At 44.3% G+C, this 20,357-nt stretch overlaps 1 protein-coding gene across 20 annotated transcripts in view; it reads left to right on the top strand.

Moving 5' to 3' along the window:
- The window catches only part of MSI2 (musashi RNA binding protein 2), a 561,091-nt gene that overhangs the window by 486,754 nt on the left and 53,980 nt on the right, over positions 1 to 20,357 (top strand). Inside the window, exon 11 of one of the 20 annotated variants that reach the window (XM_044000345.1) lies at positions 3,252 to 5,489. The exons of the other annotated variants lie outside the window; for them this stretch is intronic. Within the exon in view, the coding sequence (XP_043856280.1) occupies positions 3,252 to 3,292 (41 nt within the window). The 3' untranslated portion in view covers positions 3,293 to 5,489. Of the gene's footprint in view, positions 1 to 3,251; positions 5,490 to 20,357 lie in introns of those variants that run through there. 20 annotated transcript variants of the gene reach the window in all.

Genomic DNA, 20,357 nt, shown 5'->3' with positions numbered 1-20,357 from the left:
CCTCAGTTTCCTCATCTTTATGATGTGGGGTTTGGACTCTATGGCCTCTCAGGTTCTTTGAGATTCTAGATCTCTGGGGCGGCTAGGTGGCACAGTGGATAAAGCACCGGCCCTGGAGTCAGGAGTACCTGAGTTCAAACCCGGCATCCGACACTTAACACTTGCTAGCTGTGTGACCCTAGGCAAGTCACTTAACCCCAATTGCCTCACTTAAAAAAAAAAAAGAGATTCTAGATCTCTAATACCACAAACCAGAGATATCTTTATGTCAGCTTTTGGCTCAGCTTGGGAGGGGGGCATTCATATGAACTGAGAGGAGGTCAGAGTGATGGAGAAAGTGGTCTGCCTCGATACCACCACAGGCTAGAGCTGTTCCTTTAAGACTCTGGAGGTGGAAGAAGGCCATAGGAATTGGAGTGCAGAGTGGAAGCCCCCTACCCCTTCCAGCTTCCCTCTGCTCTGGCTTCCCCTGGTACTCAAGAAATTTCTCTACCTGGGCATCCTTGGTTACTCTAGATTATGCGGAGGACTCCTTGCCCAGAGCTTCTCTCAGACAGCTAAGCAGCAGGTAATGGAAGAGTGTAGCATACTTGCACAGGGGCAGCTGCCCCCTGGCTCAAGAGAATGATGGACAGGAAAGGTACTGTGATGTAGGGGTGGAGATGATTATAGCTAGGCCCAAAAAGGTGAGGGGAAGCACAGGAGGCCAATCATCGTCTCCTCCCTGCCCCCCCCCTCTCTCTCTCTCTCTCTCTCTCTCTCTCTCTCACACACACACACACACACACACACACACACACACACACACACACACACACACACACACACACACACACACATCCCACTATCCTCATCTGTACCTGTTAAAACTACAATTTGTATTCTTCTTTCTCAGCCTATGAACTGGTTCAAGGGGAGACATCACTTCTCCTTGCCTCCCTCCCCACTGTACCCCCATAAGGCTTTTTTTAGGGGGAGGGAAGAAATGACCATGTGGTTCTAGGGGCCGGTTGTCCCAATCCTGATGCGTTTGTGGACTTGGACACCCTGCCCACTTCCCTTCAATAACAGCATCACTCATTCCTTCCCCTAGTGGGGCCCTATTCCCAAAGGAATGTATTTTTTTAACTGAACCATTTGGGGTACATGGGAAGATAAGATCTTCTGTTTTCCTTCTCCCCCTGCCCCCCCATCAGCCTCCATGAGCCCTCCAAAATCAACATCACCCTCCCTACCATGAGTCATGTTAGAGAACCTTGTCTAAAAGACCAAGTGTGAACCCTAAATAAACATGCCAGGGTCTCCCCAAGAAAGATATTAGTCCCACAGAGGAAAGAAAAGGGCAGCACTATATACCCTGGACTCACCATAATGAGAGAAGGATCCTGTGGCTCTTAGGGACAGGTGTTGGGGTAATCGTGTCTCAAGCCTGGGATGCTTGCACCATCAGGACTGTTCCATCCCCTGATGCAGTCCAGAGGGTCTAGATGGCATTGACAGCTTAGGTATTTGGACTAGCCAAGCTGCTGTCCAGGAGCCTGCTGTGAAATGCATGTCACTTGCTCTTTGGCAGTAAACAATTTTTAGCCCATTTCCCCACCCTAGAAAATCAGTCAGCAAATAGTTACAGTTCTGAAAACCCATCTGTTTTTACCAAAGCACTGATGGCCCATGGTTATTGCCTGGGGCTGGGCCAGGTTGAGTAAGAGGGACTGCTCAGCAGCCATAGATCAGTGAAAGAACCCATGGGAGAAGGGCATTCCCTGACTAGCCAGACCTTGAGTAAGAGACAGCCTTTTCACCCCATGCTCCCTAAGTCCTACTCTTTCCCCTTGCTTCGCTCCTCCAGCTCCACACTTCTTTGGGACTCAGATGTTGCTGAGTCAACCCCCAGTGGGGAACACAGGTGCAGCCTGTTTAGTACAGATGACTTTCCTCAGAAAGCCAGATTGGTTTTTGGTTTTAGCATTTGAGAACCCCGCTTCACTTTTCTCTTTTTTTTTTTCTGCTGGTGTGGAAGGGGGAAAAATAGTAGCATGGACCTATTTTGATTTGACTAATGAAATTTTAAAAGGATATTTGAAAACCCTGTTCTATCTGGGGAAAAAAACAGCCATGCCCCCCCACCCCTGCCCTTCCTTGGACTTTGTTCTCAGCCATGAGAAAGGGGTGTGTGATCACAGAACTATGAGACTTTGTACCTTGGAGTCGGTAAGGGTTCTACCAAGTGTTTTTGGAATTGGAAGTGGGACAAGGGGGCATGGAACCAAAACAGAGAGAGGATACAGCCCAAGTCTCCCCCAGTCCCTCTCACTCTATCAGGCAGCTGATTCTCTTCTCTCATCTCCAGCCCCATGTCTTTCCTCTCTTCCCCTAGAATCATCTGGAACAATTCTCAGAATTCTAGCAATTAGTGTCTTTCCATTGTCCTCCCCCAACAACCTGCTCCTTGTGGTCATCCCTTCCCTTTCAGTGTCAATACTATTTCCCTCAGCACATGTCACCTCCCAGAGCTATTGTTGGTCCCTGCTGCAATAGGCTTGATTCTTGGATCCCTTCTGAAGTGCATTTCGGATCTCTTTATTATCTCAAGGAGCAAGTTAAAACAACCACACCCTAGTCTAGTATCACAACCAATTTGCTAAAACTCACTTTCCCTTTGCCAAACCCCACTTCTGAAGGAGAATGTGACCTCAGTCTGTTTCAAAAGCCCAGAATTCCTTCTTGTCTACATGTTTAGATCTAGAATCATTCATTTCCATTGGAAATCGAAAGCCTCCAGGGGACCTGGATTTTTAGTCTCACCTCACAACCCCTAAATTCTGCTGTGTAATCCCAGGAACGTCACCAGCCTTTCTGGGCTACCATTCATCCTGTCAAAAGTAGAGCTTAATAATACTTATCCCAATTCACTTCCTGTGAGGACAGATATGACAGTCTGTGTCAACACACTCAGAGCTCTTTGACTAAGAGGTGCCACATGTCATTTGCACAATCTGTGCAGGTAGGTTGAAGTTCTCTGCTAGGAAGGAAGGATGCAATTTAATTACTGATACCTGTTCTATCATCCCATTAAGTTACCATTTGCTGCACCCCCCCCCCACCTTTAGAGCTCAGTGTTTGTCTGGTTTTATTATTATTGTCATTAATCTTTCCTTATTCTCTTGTTTTCTTTTTCCCTCCCTCTCCCCTTCCCAGCACTTATCTTTTGAGTTTAATCTATTAATTTCTGTTCTTATTTCACTTTGCAGACTATTTGCCGATATCACAAGACATAATTTTTATCAACTAGTTCTTAAAGAGGCATAACAAATTGGGGTTTACCATTGCTAATGGGAGAAAGAGACAGAGAGAGAGAGAAGGCCTGGGTGACCATGGTTATAATCACTGATACCCTCCCTGTCCTAGCTGGCTGTGCTCTGAATGAACTTTTTTATTTCCTCTTTCAAAAATGACTCCATGGCTTCGTTCTTTCACTCTACATCTTCTGGTTTGGGGCTTTTACTTTTTTTTTTTCCAATTTTGTTACCCTCTTCTCCTCATGTTTGCTTCTTGTATGCTGTGTCTGCTTGCATTGTAACCTATGACAGGCCCCAGAGGAAGCTTCCCATGACTTCTTTGAGCTCACCAGAGTGGCACTGACTTCATCCATAGCACAGCTAAAGTGTTGGGGCATCTCTTGGCCAAGTAGCACATTCAGTGGTAGATGTGGAGGAGAACTGATATCTTCTTTTTGAGACTGTTGGACCATGTAGAGAGTGAATATAATCATCCCATCCAAGATACACAATTCTGTCCCACAAAAATTCATCTAGGGAGCTGGCAAGTGGGTAATTATCTGACCAATCTTCCACTGGGTCTGAGCCTTTGATGGTTGATGCTATAATCACATCTCCTGGATAGAACGGCAGCACCTGGGTTCTCTCAGAATGAGGGTCACATAGGGAATGAGCAGAGCTGAGATATTCCTTACCCACCTTACCCTCATCCAGCCTGGGGCTATGGTTTTCCCTCTGGTACCACTGGGTCCAAGGAAGCTATTCTCTTGGTTTCCTTAGGCATGATGGGGTGGGGCCTTAAGCCTAGGCAAAGATGCCCCATCACCAGCCTAACCAGGCCCAAGGTGCCTCACCACTTGCCCCAGCACTCCCTTTAATAGATCAAGGTGGGAAATAAGAGACTCAACCTATAACTATGGAGGAGGAATGATACAATGGAAAGGGTCCTCACTGGTTCTGAAGTCAGAAGACTTGACTCCAAATGCTGTCTCCGGCAGTTATTACCTTTTTAACCTTCAGCAGGTCACTGAAACTCCATAGGCCTCAGTTTTCTCATCTGTAAAATAAGTGGGTTGGATTGGATGGCCTCTGAGGTTCCTTCCAACTCTAGATATCTCGTGATAATCAATCACTACAAACTTCAGCCTGCCACTGTCATATGACTTGGAATCACTTCATTTTTCAGAGCCTCAGTTTATTCATCTGTAAAATGAGGGAATTGGACTAGGTTCCCCATAAATTTCTTTCCAGAGAGCTATAGAATTTAAGGCCAAGTAGAAGGAATGTAAGAAATCCGCTCATTCAACTCTTTTATTATGTATGGATGAAGAAATTGGGGTTCAGAAATTTACTTAAAGTCACAGAGTAGCAACACAGGGATTAAAACCCAGGCCCACAACTCAGAGACATGCTATTTTGCCTTTGCTGTTGAGTCGTGTCCGACTCTTTGTGACCCCATTTGGAGTTTCCTGGGCAGAGATACTGGAATGTTTTGCCATTTCCTTCTCCATCTCATTTTACAGATGAGGAAACTAAGGTCAACAGGGTTAAGTGACTTGTCCAGGGTCACACAGCTAGTAAGTGCACTAAGGCAGATTTGAACTCCAGAAGAGGAGTCTTTCTGATTCCCAGCCCAGTGCTTTATTCACTGTCACCCAGCTGCACTCAGAACCATGCTTACTGCAACTCAGTCAATATAATCTGATGGAAGCTACTCCCTTTCCAAGCCCTCATACCTATCCCCTTTTTATCAACCACTTAACCTGCTCAGGAGATAGAAGCATTCCCAATTCAAGCCCTGGGTCCCCCTTTTCAAAGTACTTCAGTTTGTGAATAGTGAACTACACGCTTCCATTAAGATGGTGCCATAGTTGTTTGTTACTCAATGCGTTTGGGTGTCAGTGTCCCAGAAGCTCAGCCTGGGCAGCCCTGCTCGTCATTTCATTCAAGCCGCTTGGTGCCCTAACTGGTTGGCTTCCTTTTCCTGTCCTTCAGGGAGTGGGTTTCCTTATTATTACTCTTATTGTTATTTTTCTAATCCGGACGGCTGCTTCCCCACTCCCTTCCTCCATTTTGTTTTGCTCTGAATTGCTTTTCGTTGGTGAACTTACCCTAGGATGCATGACTTTGCAAATGTTTTGAGCCATTGTGAATGTTCTCATTTTTGTAAATAGCTCATCTGTGCTACTCCCTAATGACATTTTTTTTTCCTGTAAGCAACTGAGGTAGAAAAATAAATTGTTTACCACGGACATGCTGTGTGCTGATCTCTCTTAGCTTTGCAGTTTCCTAGTCTTGCTTTGGGGAAGGTGAAAGCACCAAATAACCAGTACCAATGACAGCTGGATTTTTTTCATTGTAAAAGCATTCAGATTCTCCCTGTGTGCACACTCCGCCTTGCATGTTCTCTTGGCTTGGGGGACACAGGATTGCTAGAAGTGCATCCTGTCACTGTGTGCCTAGACTGCAAGGATCTACATCTTACAACCCAGCTGCAGTCCTGCTTGGTCTCTCCTCTGCAGGCACTCTCCCCCTCAGGCAATAGCCACCATCAGAGAACCCAGAGCCATCCGGTCCTCTCCAGGATTATGTGCCAGGGTTCCTAAAGGGTTGGTTTAGTGCTGGGAATGATCTGGTTTCTGCATGTTGGACCCCCGAATTGCAGTGACTTTTCCAAAAAGGTGGAGAGGAGTGGGGCTGGATGATGAAGCAAAGCATTCTGAGGGTGGTGGGAAAAAACTGAGAATGAGCAGCTCTTTCTTAGAGTGCTAGACTTGGAGGCAGAAGACCTGAGTGCCAATTCTGCCTCTTTCTCTTACCAGCTGAAGAAACTTGAGCAACTTATTTAACTTAACTCAACCTTGTTTTCCTCTGTAAAACAAGTGGATTGAATTAGATGGTGCCTAATGGCCCTTCTAACTCTAAATCCTGTGATCTTACTACTCTCTGCTCTTTCTTTTTCCTTTCTCTGCCTCCTGACTCCATCTTCTACCAAGATGCCCTTTTTCTCCCCCTCTTTTTATTCCTTCTCTTCTTCACTCTAAGCCTCAGACTCTCCATTGTCCTCCTCCAGGATTTATTCATCCCCTTTCTTTCCCAAAAACTGGGCTAAGGAAGGAATGGGAGCAGGTCCTTATCCCCAGGTCCTAGGACTCTTGTCAGTTGCAAAGAATGAGTTTCATGCACTCCAGTGAGCTTAGCCCATGAGACCTCATTATCTGCACAAGAGACACTACCACTCTTGGGGCAGGCAGTGGGGCCAAACTGTTATTTGCCATAAAACTTTATTCTAAAATGTGAAAAACCATTCTTAGCTCATAGGGCTATACAAAAACAGGCCTAAGGGGCCATAGCTTGCCAGAGTCTACAGCTGTTTTCTCCAGGATCGTTTGTCTTAAAATGTGATCCTTAGTTTTCCAGTTGGTTTCTTGAACAAATCTACCCTTTAGTCTAATGAACATTCTTTGATTCTGGGTGCACCCACCACCTTCATATCTGTGCATTTGTCCATGTGTCTCATGTACAAGTGAAAACCTGAGGAATGACTCCATAAACCTTCTCCACACTAGTGGAAAAGCAGCTTGACCCTGTGCCTCATTGATGATAGGTGACTAGCCTTATGTGGGGGTCCAGATGAACTCTAATGAATCGATTTCATTGTGGACTATAGCTCTTGAGTGTGAAAGAAGAACATATAGACCTCCTACAGTGTGATGGAATAGAAAGAACCCTAGATTTAGGGCACAGGGAACCTGGGTTCACACCCTAACTCTTCTACTCACCTGTGTGATGCTGGGGAAAAAAATCAGTCCTGAGAGAGGTAGCCTGGTGAAGCAGCTGGCCTGGAATTCTGCCTCTTTCATTTACTACCGACATGACCTTGGGAGAATCATTTCACTGACCTTGTGATCTTGGGAAAGTCATTTAACTGAAAGGCCATCCTTTGTTCTCAGGTTTCTCAAATTAATGGAGATCAGACTAGATGAATTATTAAGTAGCCTTCTATCTCTAAACCTTCTGGTCCCTATTCTTTGTTCTATAGGATAATAATATAAATTATAAGGATATTAATAATATTTCTGAGCCTTATTGCTTCAACTTAACTCCCCTTTCTTTAGCCCCAGTTCTCAGTGGGAATACTGAACTATTCCAGGTGCTGTAACTAGGGAGACCTGGCTTGAATCCTGACTCAGTTACTAGTTATGACGACCATAGTCAAATAATTTTTGTTTTTTGTTTTTGTATGGTCAAATAATTTAACTTCTCTCAGCCTCACTTTCTTTATTTGTCAAATGGGCATTACAACAGCCCCTCCCTCAAAGGGCGGTTGTGAAGCTCAAAGATATATTGTGGATAAGACATAAAACCCATATGTTGTTGTTGTTTAGTTTTACTCTTCATGACCCCATTTAGGGTTTTCTTGGCAGAGATACTGGAGTGGTTTGCCATTTCTTTCTTACAGATGAGGAAACTGAAGCAAACTGAGTTAAGTGACTTGCCCAGGGTCATAGGGCTAGTAAGTGTTTGAGTTCAGATTTGAACTCAGGAAGAAGAGTCTTCCTGACTCCAGCTCTGGTGCTCTATCCAGTGCACCACCTAGGTTCCTCCTAAAAATATATGTCTATATCTATCTATCTAATCACCAATTATTGCAAAATGAGGCAAAGATTTTTCTACTTCCACCTTCTTCAGGTAAAGTCTATCAATTTTAAAAAGCACTTATTAAGCACTTACTATGTGACAGGAACTGGGTTGAGTGCTGAGGATACAGAGAAAAACCAGAAACAGAGGGGTACTGATCATTCCAATTCTCCTTAAGTCTAGAATCACAGAATGTCAGAATCAGAAAGACGTTAAAGATCATCTAGTTCCATCTGTCATTTGGATGAACATTTAAATTCTAAGTTTCTTGCTTCCCCAGGAGCTGGCAAACTAGGCCTCAAGGGTTAAATTCCACCGGCAGCCTCTAAATAAGAATGGTTGTTATATTTTTAAATAAAACAAAACTGTATTTGAAAATGTAAAATACCTTTCTTAGCTCACAGGGCCATTACAAAAACAGGCCTACAGGGCCATAGCTTGCCAAGCCCTATTCTACCCCATCCGCCCCAGAACTGCCTCTACCATTCATCTAGTGGAAAAACCAACACCTGCAGGGGCTGTCTGGTCAGTCATGGCTCCTATGTTTGAAAGCTTCTATCAGTCGATCATCTGATATTTATTATTCACAGACTGTATGCTGGGCTCTGGTAATGACTTGGTTCTCTTCTGGATCCTCTTCTGGATCACAGTTAGGCCCAGGAGTACCATTGGCTTTTGAATGGTGGCCTAATCCTCCGTTGCATAGGGAAGCTGGCTTTCTCTTAAATCTGAAGAGTTCCCAGTTTGGTTCCCAGAGTGTATGTACATGCACATGCACACATCCATATGTACATGAATATGTTGTAACTCTGAATGGTATGATGGAAAAAGCAGGGAATCTGAACTCAGAGGACAAAGGTTCAAAACCCCAGCTCTCCGCTTACTCTTCTTGGACAGTTCACTTCATTTCCCTTATTCTCGGTTTCTTCCACTTTAAAGTGAGGGGGTTAGACTCAGTTATCCCTAAGGCCCTTTTTAGCGATGCATCTATGAGCATATGATTCTATGAACTGCATATATGGCCCTGTAAAGATGCAGGGGATAGCAGCCCTCTGAAGATTAATAAACCACAGCCTTGTCATATCCCTCAATAAGACTATAGTAATTTCCTTAAAGACAGTTTTTTATTCAGAACACAATTTTTTATCCTAACAAAATGGCTTACACTTAGTAGATATTTAATAAATGCTCGTAAAATTATCAGCAGCCCCTAATAATAAATGCATCGATGCATTCAAAACTCCCAGCCATCTTGTGCATTTTCTGCTATATAATTATACCTGGCCAGATTTTTTTTTTAATCACCAACTGCTTTCCCCTATAATCCAATAGTATGTATTCAGTAATTCCACAGTCATTTGAATATTTGTTTATCACAGGGGTTATTAATTTCTTTTGTATCATGGACCCCTCGGGGAGGTTGGTAAAGTCTGTGGATGCCTTCTCAGAAAAAAAAAATGTTTTTAAATACATAAAATAAAATACACAGGATTACAAAGGAAGTAAATTACATAGAAATAGAACTATCATAAAATATTTTAAAAAACAAGTTCATGGACCTAGGTTAAGAACCTTTGATTTGTTAGGAAGATGGCAAACCTGCGGCTTGCAAAAGAAAAGAACCTTTTATTGCCTCCTAAAGCCAAATGGAAATGATTTAAAGATTATCTACTGTTGGGGATTTTCTTTGCCCATGCTCTTCTCCCTTAGAGAATTGACTCTTCCCAACTGGAAAGGAATTTTATGGGCTTACCTTTTTGGGTTAACTTACTTTCCCTTGGGAAGGTTCACCAGAGAAATAAAGGAAGATGTGAGTAGAGGTAGTAATAGAACAAATTAACAGTAGAAGATGGCAAGAGAACATGAGATGATAAGTGGGAGACCAGCTTTTCACCCCGGCTCTGCCTCCAACTCACTGTGTGACTGAAGGACTCTGGGGGCCTCAGTTTCCTCATCTGGTCAATAGGGATGATAATATCCATCTTGCAAATAATGCTTCATTGGGTTATCAGTGTGGAAGCTAGGTGGTGCAGTGGATAGAGCACTGGCCTGGAACCAGGAAGACTCATCTTCCTAAATTCAAATCTGGCCTCAGACCCTTACTAGCTGTGTGACCTTGAACAAGTCATAAGTCTGTTTGCCTCAGTTCCGTATCTATAAAATGAGCTGAAGAAGACAATGGCAAACCACTCTGCCATCTTTGCTAAGAAAACCCCAAATAGGGTCATAAAGAGTCAGACACAACTGATAAGACTCAACAACAACAAAAGGGTTCTCATGATGGTTAAGTGAGATGAGATTGTTAATCAGGCAGTCAGTAAACATTCATGAACTTAACCCCATTTGCCTCCTTAAAAAAAAATGGGTGGATGGATAAATAAATGAATGAATAAATAAACAAACAAATAAATAAAAGGGCAGCTAGCTGCTGCAGTGGATAGACTACCAGCCCTGGAATCAGGAGGACCTGAGTTTAAATCCAGCCTCATTTACTTAGGTAACCTTAGGCAAGTTATTTAACCTCAATTGCCCCCTAAAAAATATAAAAAAAAATAAACATTCATGAAATACCTTACACATGCCAGCCAAAAATATCCCATACCTATGAAAGGGATATGATGAAGAGACAGAACAGTATAGCTGAAAGTGTGCTGGAGAGTCAAATAACGTGGGTTCACACCCCAACACTGCTGCCTAAATGCATTGTGACTGTGGACAGACCATATTAGATCTGGAAGGAATCCAAGTGGTCATGTAGTCCAGCCCCCTCACTTGCAAGACAGGGAAGTTAAAGCTCAGAGAGAACCCTGGGCTTGGAGGCAGATAGCCTGGCTCTGAAACCTTCTCTGCTGTTCTGCATGGGCTTCATTTCATCATGGCACATAGGATCAATGGTGCATCATGGGGCGTTGACTTTAGAATTAAAGGGCCTGGGTATATACCCCTCTTCCTCCACACATTACCTGGGTGACCTTGCACAAATCACTTAACCTCAGTTTTCTTGCCTAAAAAATGAGCAGGTTAGACTTAATGGTTTCTCTGGATGATTTTCACTTACAAAATGGGAACATTAATACTTAGACTGTCTCTTATAGGATTGTGAGGAAATGTTCTGTAAATTGTAAAGTATATGTGTTTATATAAACAAGTGTGCCTAAACACATGTCTAGACACACATGTATGTACATGCATGCATGCATACATATGTGTGCTTATTGTTGACATTATCATAAGAGACAGTAGATCTAACCTAATGTACGAAGAGCCTGCCTCAGAGTCAGGAAGATCTAGATTTAAGTCTCAACTCTTACTTTATTAGCTGTGACCCTGGGAAAAATCTCAGTTCCTCATGTAGCTGTCTAAGATTATAAGTTTACAAGAGACACCTGTTATGTATTGGTGGAGGGGATTTCCACCCTTGAAGTTACCTACACTGATCTCTTGGCCCCCCCCCCCAAAAAAAGGATGATTGCTGATCACCGTATGACAATGTCCAATGAGAGAGACTTCATTGTGGCCTTTTCTTTTGCTCTCATCATTTGCTAAGGGATTTAGTTCTGATTTAATGCCCTGCCCTCCACAGCACTGACCATCACCCTATTCTATTTAAAATTGCAGCAGGGGCTTCCTGGCTCACACAGATTTACAAAATCTATAATAAGTCTGCCAGCATGAACTTAATTACCCTTCTTCAAGCCCTTCACTTTTAATTTCCATCAGCAAAAGCAAATGACACGTCTAGACCTTTTAAAAATAAATAAATAAGTCTCTCAAGAGTGTGCGTCTGTTGACTGAAGGTGAGAAGTGGCACTAGGCCGGTGAGAATGCCAGCGTCCCTCTAAAGCACAGGATGGCTGGAAGCTTTTCAGGACAAAAGGCAAACAGCATTTGCTTCTGGATCTAAAGATGGGCTCCTCGGTGACCACAGAATTTCTCCCACTCTTCAGCCAGGTCCGTTTGCTAGTGATGTGAGCCAGGAAGGCAGGAAGCTCATGCCCAGGAGGATCTCCTTGACAACTGGTCCTTGATACCTTCTCTTGCTTTCTTATTTATCCTGGGCTATGTACCCAGAAGACCCTAAAGCTGCCCTCTCATTTTATAGCTGTTGGGTGAGATTCCTCCTGGTAAACCTTCTCCCCCTTCTCAAATCCCTTCCAAATCTTTGAGCCTCCCATTCTCCTTGTAAATGGGGCATTCTCCCACCTTTCACCCCAACCTTAGATATGTGCCCCACCCAGTCAATTCATTTCAACCAACATTTATTATAGACCTCCCATGCTCTATGGGGAAATGAGTGTAAAGATTTGGGCTACAGACCCGCCCTGACACATACTGATTCTGTGTCTGTGAGCAAGTAGCTTAACTACCCTGTGTTCTGGGCAACTAGTCTGTGACACTAGGTTGCAGGGAAGATGATGAACTGTTTTGGTAGAGGGGATTTCCTCAACTGGGAGTCCCTTAAATCAGGGAAATCAGAGTCTAGTTCCTTTCTTTATCCCCTGCTATGTTTCAGACACTAGACTAGAATACCTAACCTCAAAGAGCTTATGTTCTAATGGGAAAGAAACAAATGAGATAAGATGTAAAATGCTTTGCAAACCTGAAAGAACTATATAAATGCTATGGGGAAGCTAGGTGGCACAGTGGATAGAGCACTGACAGGAAAACACGAGTTCAAATCCAGCCTCAAACACTTGATGCTTAGTAGTTGTGTGATCCTGGGCAAGTCACTTAATTCCGATTGCCTCAAACATCTGGGATCATCTCCAGTTGTCCTGATGTATATCTTGCCACTGGACCCAGATGGCTCTGGAGGAGGGAGGGAGGGAGACGGGTGACTTTGCACAGCCCCTCCCCCCCCCCACACACACATTTAAATCTAATTCACTTCAAGTCATGACATCACCTCCCCGATGTCATGGTCCTCTCTGAGAAACAACAACAATAAATGCCAACTATTGTCATTATTATTAAATATAAAGTAATTTAAGGAAAGGAAGGAGTCCATTGACTATTGGGATCCAGAAAGGCTTGTCTTATTGGAATGCAACTCAACGAGAGCTAGGGATTCCCAAAAGGAAAGGGGAGGAGGGAATCATTCCAGGCACAGGGTGACAGTCTGCAAAAGGCATGGAGATAGAAGGAGGGATGGGATGGACAGAGACTAGGAGATGAAAGGCAAGGGTTCTTGGACACTCCATCACCCTTGGCTGTTGGAGGACATCCGGAGACATTTCCTTTCTCTTCCAGCTGGTTCCTCCCTGCTCTTTACTGAGCAGAGAAGCAGCTGTTAGAAGCTCCCCCCACCAACCCTTTTCACTTTGAGTAGGCCGCAGTTGGAACAGCTGGGAAATTCAACAAGAATAATTGTTTGGGGAAGCAGAAGAGGCTAAAACAAAAACGAGCTTACGAAGGAGAAAACAGGATTACCTTCAGACTGCAGGAGACAATTCAGGTCCTTGTAAATTTACTTTGGGCCTGAGCGGGCCCCAAGCCCTCCTGGAGGATCTGTAAAGAACCACGTTAGCGGATAGTATGTGGTTTATGGAAGCAAATAAGCAGAGATTATCAATTTCACTGGATGACATTGAGCTCAGGTTTTCCAGGGGCTTAAGAGAGCGCAGAGAGATGCTATATCCTTGAATCCAAAGCTTTGTGGGAAGTTACAATAGTGGAGCTTTCCTGAGCAGGTGCAAGTCAGGGGGAGAGAGAGTGGTCTCATTGCTTTGATGAAGCCAGTCTGTTAACTTGGAGAAGAGCCTTGAACTAGGAGACCAACACTAGACTCAGAGTCAGGGCACAGGAGCTGTGTGATTTTCAATGAGTCACCTCAATAAGTTGAGAAGGGTTGATCCAATTCAAAAATCATTTATTAATGAAAAACACTGTGCTAGGTTTGAGGGATACAAAAAGAATTAAATATAGCCCCTACCCTCAAAGAACTTGTATTCTACTGGAGAGATTAATAATTAATGCTAGGTGGCAGTGGATAAAGCACCAGCCCTGGATTCAGGAGGACCTGAGTTCAAGTCCGGACCCAGACACTTGACACTAGCTGTGTGACCCTGGGCAAGACACTTAACCCTCATTGTCCCACAAAAATAAATAAATAAATGAATAATGCTACAAATAATACAAATACTAAATTAATTTAATCGATTAAAAATTAATGCTCCAAATAATAATGATAAACTGACATTTATAGAGATGACCCTAAACTTGCTCGTGTGTGTGTGTGGGGGGTAATTGGGGTTAAGTGTCACACCACTAGTAAGTGTCAAGTGTCTGAGGCCAGACTTGAACTCAGGTCCTCCTGAATCCAGGGCTGGTACTCTATCCACTGTGCCACCTAGCTGCCCCAGATTGTAGTGTTCAGCTCTAAAAACACTGTGTAATGTTTTCTCCAGGTCCTAAGGAGGGAGAGCCAGGACTGTTAGCAGAATCATAATAATCACTAGCATCTATATATAATAATACTTCAAGGTTTGCAGGGTACTTTGCATTGTGTTATATTGCATTTGGTCTTCACAGTAACCCTGTGAAATCCATCCACAGGCCCCCTGCTGAGGCCCCCAGCTAAGGAACCTTGTTCTAGAACCTGTCTTCTATTTAGTATGGGGGAAGGGGGTAATCTTTTTTTTTTTTTTTTAGTGAGGCAATTGGGGTTAAGTGACTTGCCCAGGGTCACACAGCTAGTAAGTGTTAAGTGTCTGAGGCCGGATTTGAACTCAGGTACTCCTGAATCCAGGGCCGGTGCTTTATCCACTGCGCCACCTAGCCGCCCCAGAAGGGGGTAATCTTACCCTCCATTTTGAATTGCTATTTTCTCCATTTTACAGATGAAGAAACTAAGGCTGAGAGGTTGAAGTAGCATGCCCATATAGCTAGGAAGTGTCTGAGGTAGGATTTGAATTCAGGTCTTCCTGACTCCAATTCCAGCACTCTACCCATATAACTGCCTCAGAAGTAGCCTATTACCTATGAAGTAACATGCAAGTGGAAGAGTGCGTAGAGTGCTAGCTCTGGAGTCAGGAGGACCTGAGTTCAAATCTGGCCTGAGACACTTACTAGCTGTCCCTGGGCAAGTCACCTAATCCTGTTTGCCTCAGTTTCCTCATCTGCAAAATAACCTAGAGAAGGAAATGGCAAACTACTCCAGTATCTTCGCCAAGAAAACCCTAAATGGGGTCGTCGAGATTTGGACACAACTGAAAAACAACTGAACAACAAACCTGTCTTGATAGAAGCTTTGACCTTGGTGAGACACACAGGTAGGTGTTGGCTGGATCAGCAGACATGAGTGACATCACAGTTAATAACTAACATGGGAAGCATTTCCCAAAGAGCTCGGTTTGGAGTAAACTCTGGCCTGGCCTTCACCATTCCTTCAGTCATTCCAAGAGAGAAATGTTGTTCTCAGTAGCACTGTTCATTGGAAGAGAGACCTGTGAGCTGCATGGCTGAGCCAGGAAGGACAGGAGCTATCCATGGGCTCTCTCCTCCTGCTCGGCCACCCTCCATGCAACTGGTTTTCATTTTCCAGTGGGAGCCCTCATACTTTCTGTTTTCCACTGGGCTTGAAGGCCAAAGATATCTCTTTTCAATACTGATCTTAGACCCCTAGATCTGGAGCAAGGAGGGATCTCACAGGCCACTGAGTCCATACTCTTCTTCCTCCTCCCCCCACCTCCACCATTTTACAGAGGAAGAAATTGGGTCTCTTTGAGGTCAAGTGACTTTTCCAAGGTGACACAGGGAAGAAGTGGCAGAGTTGGGATTTGAACACAGGTTCTCCTACTTCACAGCCAGCCCTCCTTCCAAGGTACCTCCTTGCCATGACTGAGGAGAATCATGGGATCATAGACATAGGGCTGGAATGAACTTCCAAGGCCAGCTAGCCAAACCCTTCATTTTATAGATGAAGAAACCAAAGCCTAGAGAGGTTAAGTGTTTTGTCCAAGGTCACACAGCTAGTCTGTGTCTTCTGACATCCAGAGCCAGTGCTTCTTCCACTGGAGATGAGTAGGTGGTACAATGGATAAAGCACTGGGCCTGGAGTCAAAAAGATCTGAATTTAGATTCCACCTAAGACACTAGTTGGGTGATCCTGGACAAGTCACTTCACCTCTGCTTGCCTCAGTATCCTCAACAGTAAAATGGAGATAAGAACAGCACATACTTCCCAGGGTTGTTGTGAGGATCAAATGAGATATTTGTAAAGCACTTAGCACAGTGCATGGTCCATAAAAGGTGCTTAATAAATGCTTATTCTTGGGGCAGCTAGGTGGCACAGTGGATAAAGCACTGGCCCTGGATTCAGGAGTACCTGAGTTCAAATCTGGCCTCAGACACTTGACACTTACTAGCTGGGTGACCCTGGGCAAGTCACTTAACCCTCATTGCCCCCACCAAAAACAAACAAACAAAGAAATAAATGTTTATTCCCTCCCCCTACTTCCTTTCCTAGAACCAACAGAAAAAGAAATCCTTAAAAAGAGCTTTTGGGGGTTGTATCAGAGCTCCTGGAGATGGAGATGTTCCTAGAAACTTGCTCTGGGAGAGGGGTTTTTAACCTAATTTGTGTCATAGACCCCTTTTCTGGGAAAATAGAGGACAGAAAAGCACAGTGCATGGTCCATAGATGCCCCCCTTTTCCCCTCCATCCAAGTTCACAGAACCCTATAATCTATCCACCATCTCCCTGGAGCCCCTAGCTAAGAAGCTCTGCCTTAGGGCCTCTCTCCTCTCCTCAGTATCTTCTGGGAGGGTAACCTTGCCTTCCATTTTAGATTGTTCAGGCTTTGCTGAAAACCCAAAGGTTGGCTCTTTTGTTGGGCATTTTGGTTGACCTTTTGGTTCTAATTGTGAAGGGATATGCATGCGTGCCATTCCCCCCATCCACCCCTGCCCAGGGAGCCTGGACCTGAGCTGTGTGGAGACCTAGCTTAGAGCTTCTGCTGCTCCCTGGGTAATGTCTCTTTAACAAGGGAGTCCATGGGCCCAACTTCTTTAAGTGGATTTCTCCACTCAACTCCAGAAGGGTTGAGCAGCCCCATTTCTTTATTTATATTTATATTTATATATTCATTCATTTTTGTCTGCCTCAAGTCACTCCTCACTTCAACCCATTCTGTGATTTTTGGTTTTTTGTTTTTTTTGTTTTTGGCGAGACAATTGGGGTTAAGTGACTTGCTCAGGGTCACACAGCTAGTAAGTGTCAAGTGTCTGAGGCCGAATTTGAACTCAGGTCCTCCTAAATCCAGGGCCAGTGCTCTATCCACTGCACCACCTAGCTGCCCCTATTCATTCATTTTTACATGCAATTATTGTCTCTCTCCCGTCACTGACTGCCCTTCAGTTAAACAATAAAGAAAAAACAAAATTCTCACAATAAACATGCATAGTCCAACAAAGCACATTTCCACATTGGCTGTATATTTATGTCTAATTCTGGATTTTAATACTATTACCTAGCACTTACATAACACTTAAAAGGTTTACAAAGTGCTTTACCTGCATAATCGCATTTAATCCTCATAACAACCTTTGTTGTGAGTCAGACCTATTGTCATCCCCATTTTGCCGATAAGGAAACTGAGGCTGGAAAAAGCTAGTAAGTGTCTGGGGCACGATTTAAATTCAGGTCTTCCTAATTCCAAGTCCGGTGCTCTACCCACTGCCCTACCTACATACTTTGAAATATTAAGGTAGGAGGTGGGTGACATGATTCATCATCAGTCCTCTGAATTCAGGGTTTATCATAAACAGCCCCACTCCCGGAACCACTGTCCCCTTTACACGCACCAATCCCCTCCCCTCCATGACACGCACTCACATGCCCATGCCCTTCCCAGCTAGCTTCTTTTTTTGGGGGGGGGCAAGGCAATTGGTGTTAAGTGACTTGCCCAGGGTCACACAGCTAGTAAGTGTTAAGTGTCTGAGGTTGGATTTGAACTCAGGTCCTCCTGAATCCACGGCCGGTGCTCTATCCACTGCGCCACCTAGCTGCCCCCCAGCTAGCCTCTTTTGATGGTTAATCTAAACATTAAGAACTTTGGATCCAGTTTTCTCATCTGGAGATACTGGATGATCTCCAAAGCTCTTTCTAGCTCTTGCTTTAATGTGTCTGATCCTAAGCATTCAGGGACTGGGAATCACTCTTGAGCTTTTAAGGGTCTGCTGCTTTCGCGTGTCTCCTCTCTGGACCACAGTGTGCTGGGCCCCCAGCCCTCTTCAAGGAAGAGAACACTCCCAGGGACAGAGAGGGCCTCTATGAAATGAGCAGTCGCCTGTTTACACACAGAGCTTTTCTGCTTTCTCCTTTCTCAGCAAAGCCCGGTGCTGCTACTAAAAGGATAATACCACTTAATGAAAGAAATAATGCAAGAGGAAATCTGTGGGAAATGACAGTTATGAACCTCTGAGAGCCGGCAGGGCCTGATCAAAGCAGGCCTAACATCATTTGAAAAGAGACAGAGGGGCAGGCTGGTTTTTATTCACCACACCCCCCCCCCCACTCCTATCCCTCTGCTTTGTCGTTTTCTCTATTCACTTGGCAGGACCTAGCGGGATGAAGATGGAGAGATAAGGGAGCTGCTCTCTGAAGAGAGAGCAGATAGCGGACCTGGAGAATTGGTCACCTGGGGGTGGGGGTGGGGGACAAGAAGTCGCAAAGTGTTTGGGGGAAATGAGACTGAGTTGGCTTCTTCACGCAGCTTGTTCCTCAGCCCCCTCCGAGAGGGCTTCCCGCTTTCTTCCTAACACTTCTCAGAACTGGAAAGTAATTCACACAAATACATACACCTTCTGCACATCCAACACTCAGCTCCACTCTCCCTCCCACTCGTCTGTCTCTCCTACTCCCTCTTGGTGTCTGGAGTTTAACTTTGCCTTTTCTGGGTGTTTTCTTACTCTTTTCAAAAACCAAATGGCACCGTTTATCCAAAGGCAGGCAGTGGATAAGAGTGCTGGGCCTGGAGTCAGGATGATTCATCTTCCTGAGTTCAAACATGCCTTTATTAGCTGTGTGACCCTGGGCAAGTCAACCCCCTTTACCTCAGTTTCCTTATCTGTAAAAAGAGCTAGAGAAGGAAATGGCAAACCACTCAGAATATGCCAAGAAACCCCAAATGGGGTTTTCTCTCTCTGTCTCTCTCCCTCTCTCCCTCTCCTTCTCCTTCTCCTTCCCTCCCTCCCTCTCCTAAAAGTGATATATGTCTACATCAGTGCTCTATGATTTCATTGATGTCAAAACTTCTTCCACTAATGAAGTTCACAACCTTTATTTAAGTCAATAAGCCTTCATTAAAGGTTTACTGTAAGTTAAGAGCTGGGAATATAAAGAATTCAGGATTAGGGACTTACTGGACCCATTATTTCATGTGGGTGGGAAATTCCTAATGAGGAACTTTCTCTACCAATACAAGTCTGCAATGTCTAGTCTTAGAGAGTACCCTAGAGCATTGAGAGATCAAATGAGAGATCAAAACAATCCTTATCCTCAAGGAGCTTAAATTCTTTTTTTTTTTTTTTTTTGGTGAGGCATTTGGGGTTAAGTGACTTGCCCAGGGTCATACAGCTAGTAAGTGTCAAGTATTTGAGGCCACATTTGAACTCAGGTCCTCCTGAATCCCGGGCCAGTAGTCTATACACTGTGCCACCTAACTGCCCCAAGGAGCTTACACTCTAATGAAAGAGTTTTGTTGTCTTTTAGTTATTTCAAGGACCCCATTTGGAGTTTTCTTGACAGAGATGCTAGAGTGGTTTGCCATTTCCTTCTCCAGCTCATTTTACAGATGAGGAAATTGAGGCAAAGAGGGATAAGTGAGTTACCCAGGGTCACACAGCCAGTTAGTGTCTGAGGCCAGATTTGAATTCAGGAAGACGAGTCTTCCTGACTCCAGATGTGGTGCTCTTTCCACCATGCCACCTAGCTACCTCAGCAGTTTATAATTTTGTAGAGCAGTCGTGAGGAGTTGCCTGAGGTTAAATGACTCCACACATTCCCTGAATGACCTGTGTCCTGGAGTAGGGATGAGGTGAATGAGTGAGTGACACAGGTTTATTTAAGCCAGGATCAGAGTTCAAATCAATAAATGAATCAGTCAATCAACAAGTCATTTTTATGTGCCTTCTCTGTGTTGGCTGCTGGACATGCTATTTGCATGTCCAGAAGATACTGGGGCAGCTAGGTGTCTCACTGGCTCTGGACTCAGGAGGTCCTGAGTTCAAATCCAGCCTCAGACACTTGACACTTAACTAGCTGTGTGTCCCTGGGCAAGTCACTTAAACCTCATTGCCCCACGCCCCCCCCCTTCCAAAAAAGAAGAAGAAGATACTCCTCCCTTAATCTGTAAACATTTATTAAGCACTTACTGTATGCCTGGCACTGTGCTAAGCCCTAAACCTCAGCTTCCATCTTTTTTTTCTTCAACCCAT

Source organism: Dromiciops gliroides, chromosome 4 (genome assembly GCF_019393635.1).
Source record: "Dromiciops gliroides isolate mDroGli1 chromosome 4, mDroGli1.pri, whole genome shotgun sequence".
In the NCBI taxonomy this organism is placed as follows: Eukaryota; Metazoa; Chordata; class Mammalia; order Microbiotheria; family Microbiotheriidae; genus Dromiciops; species Dromiciops gliroides.
This window is presented reverse-complemented; position numbering and strand designations above follow the sequence as displayed.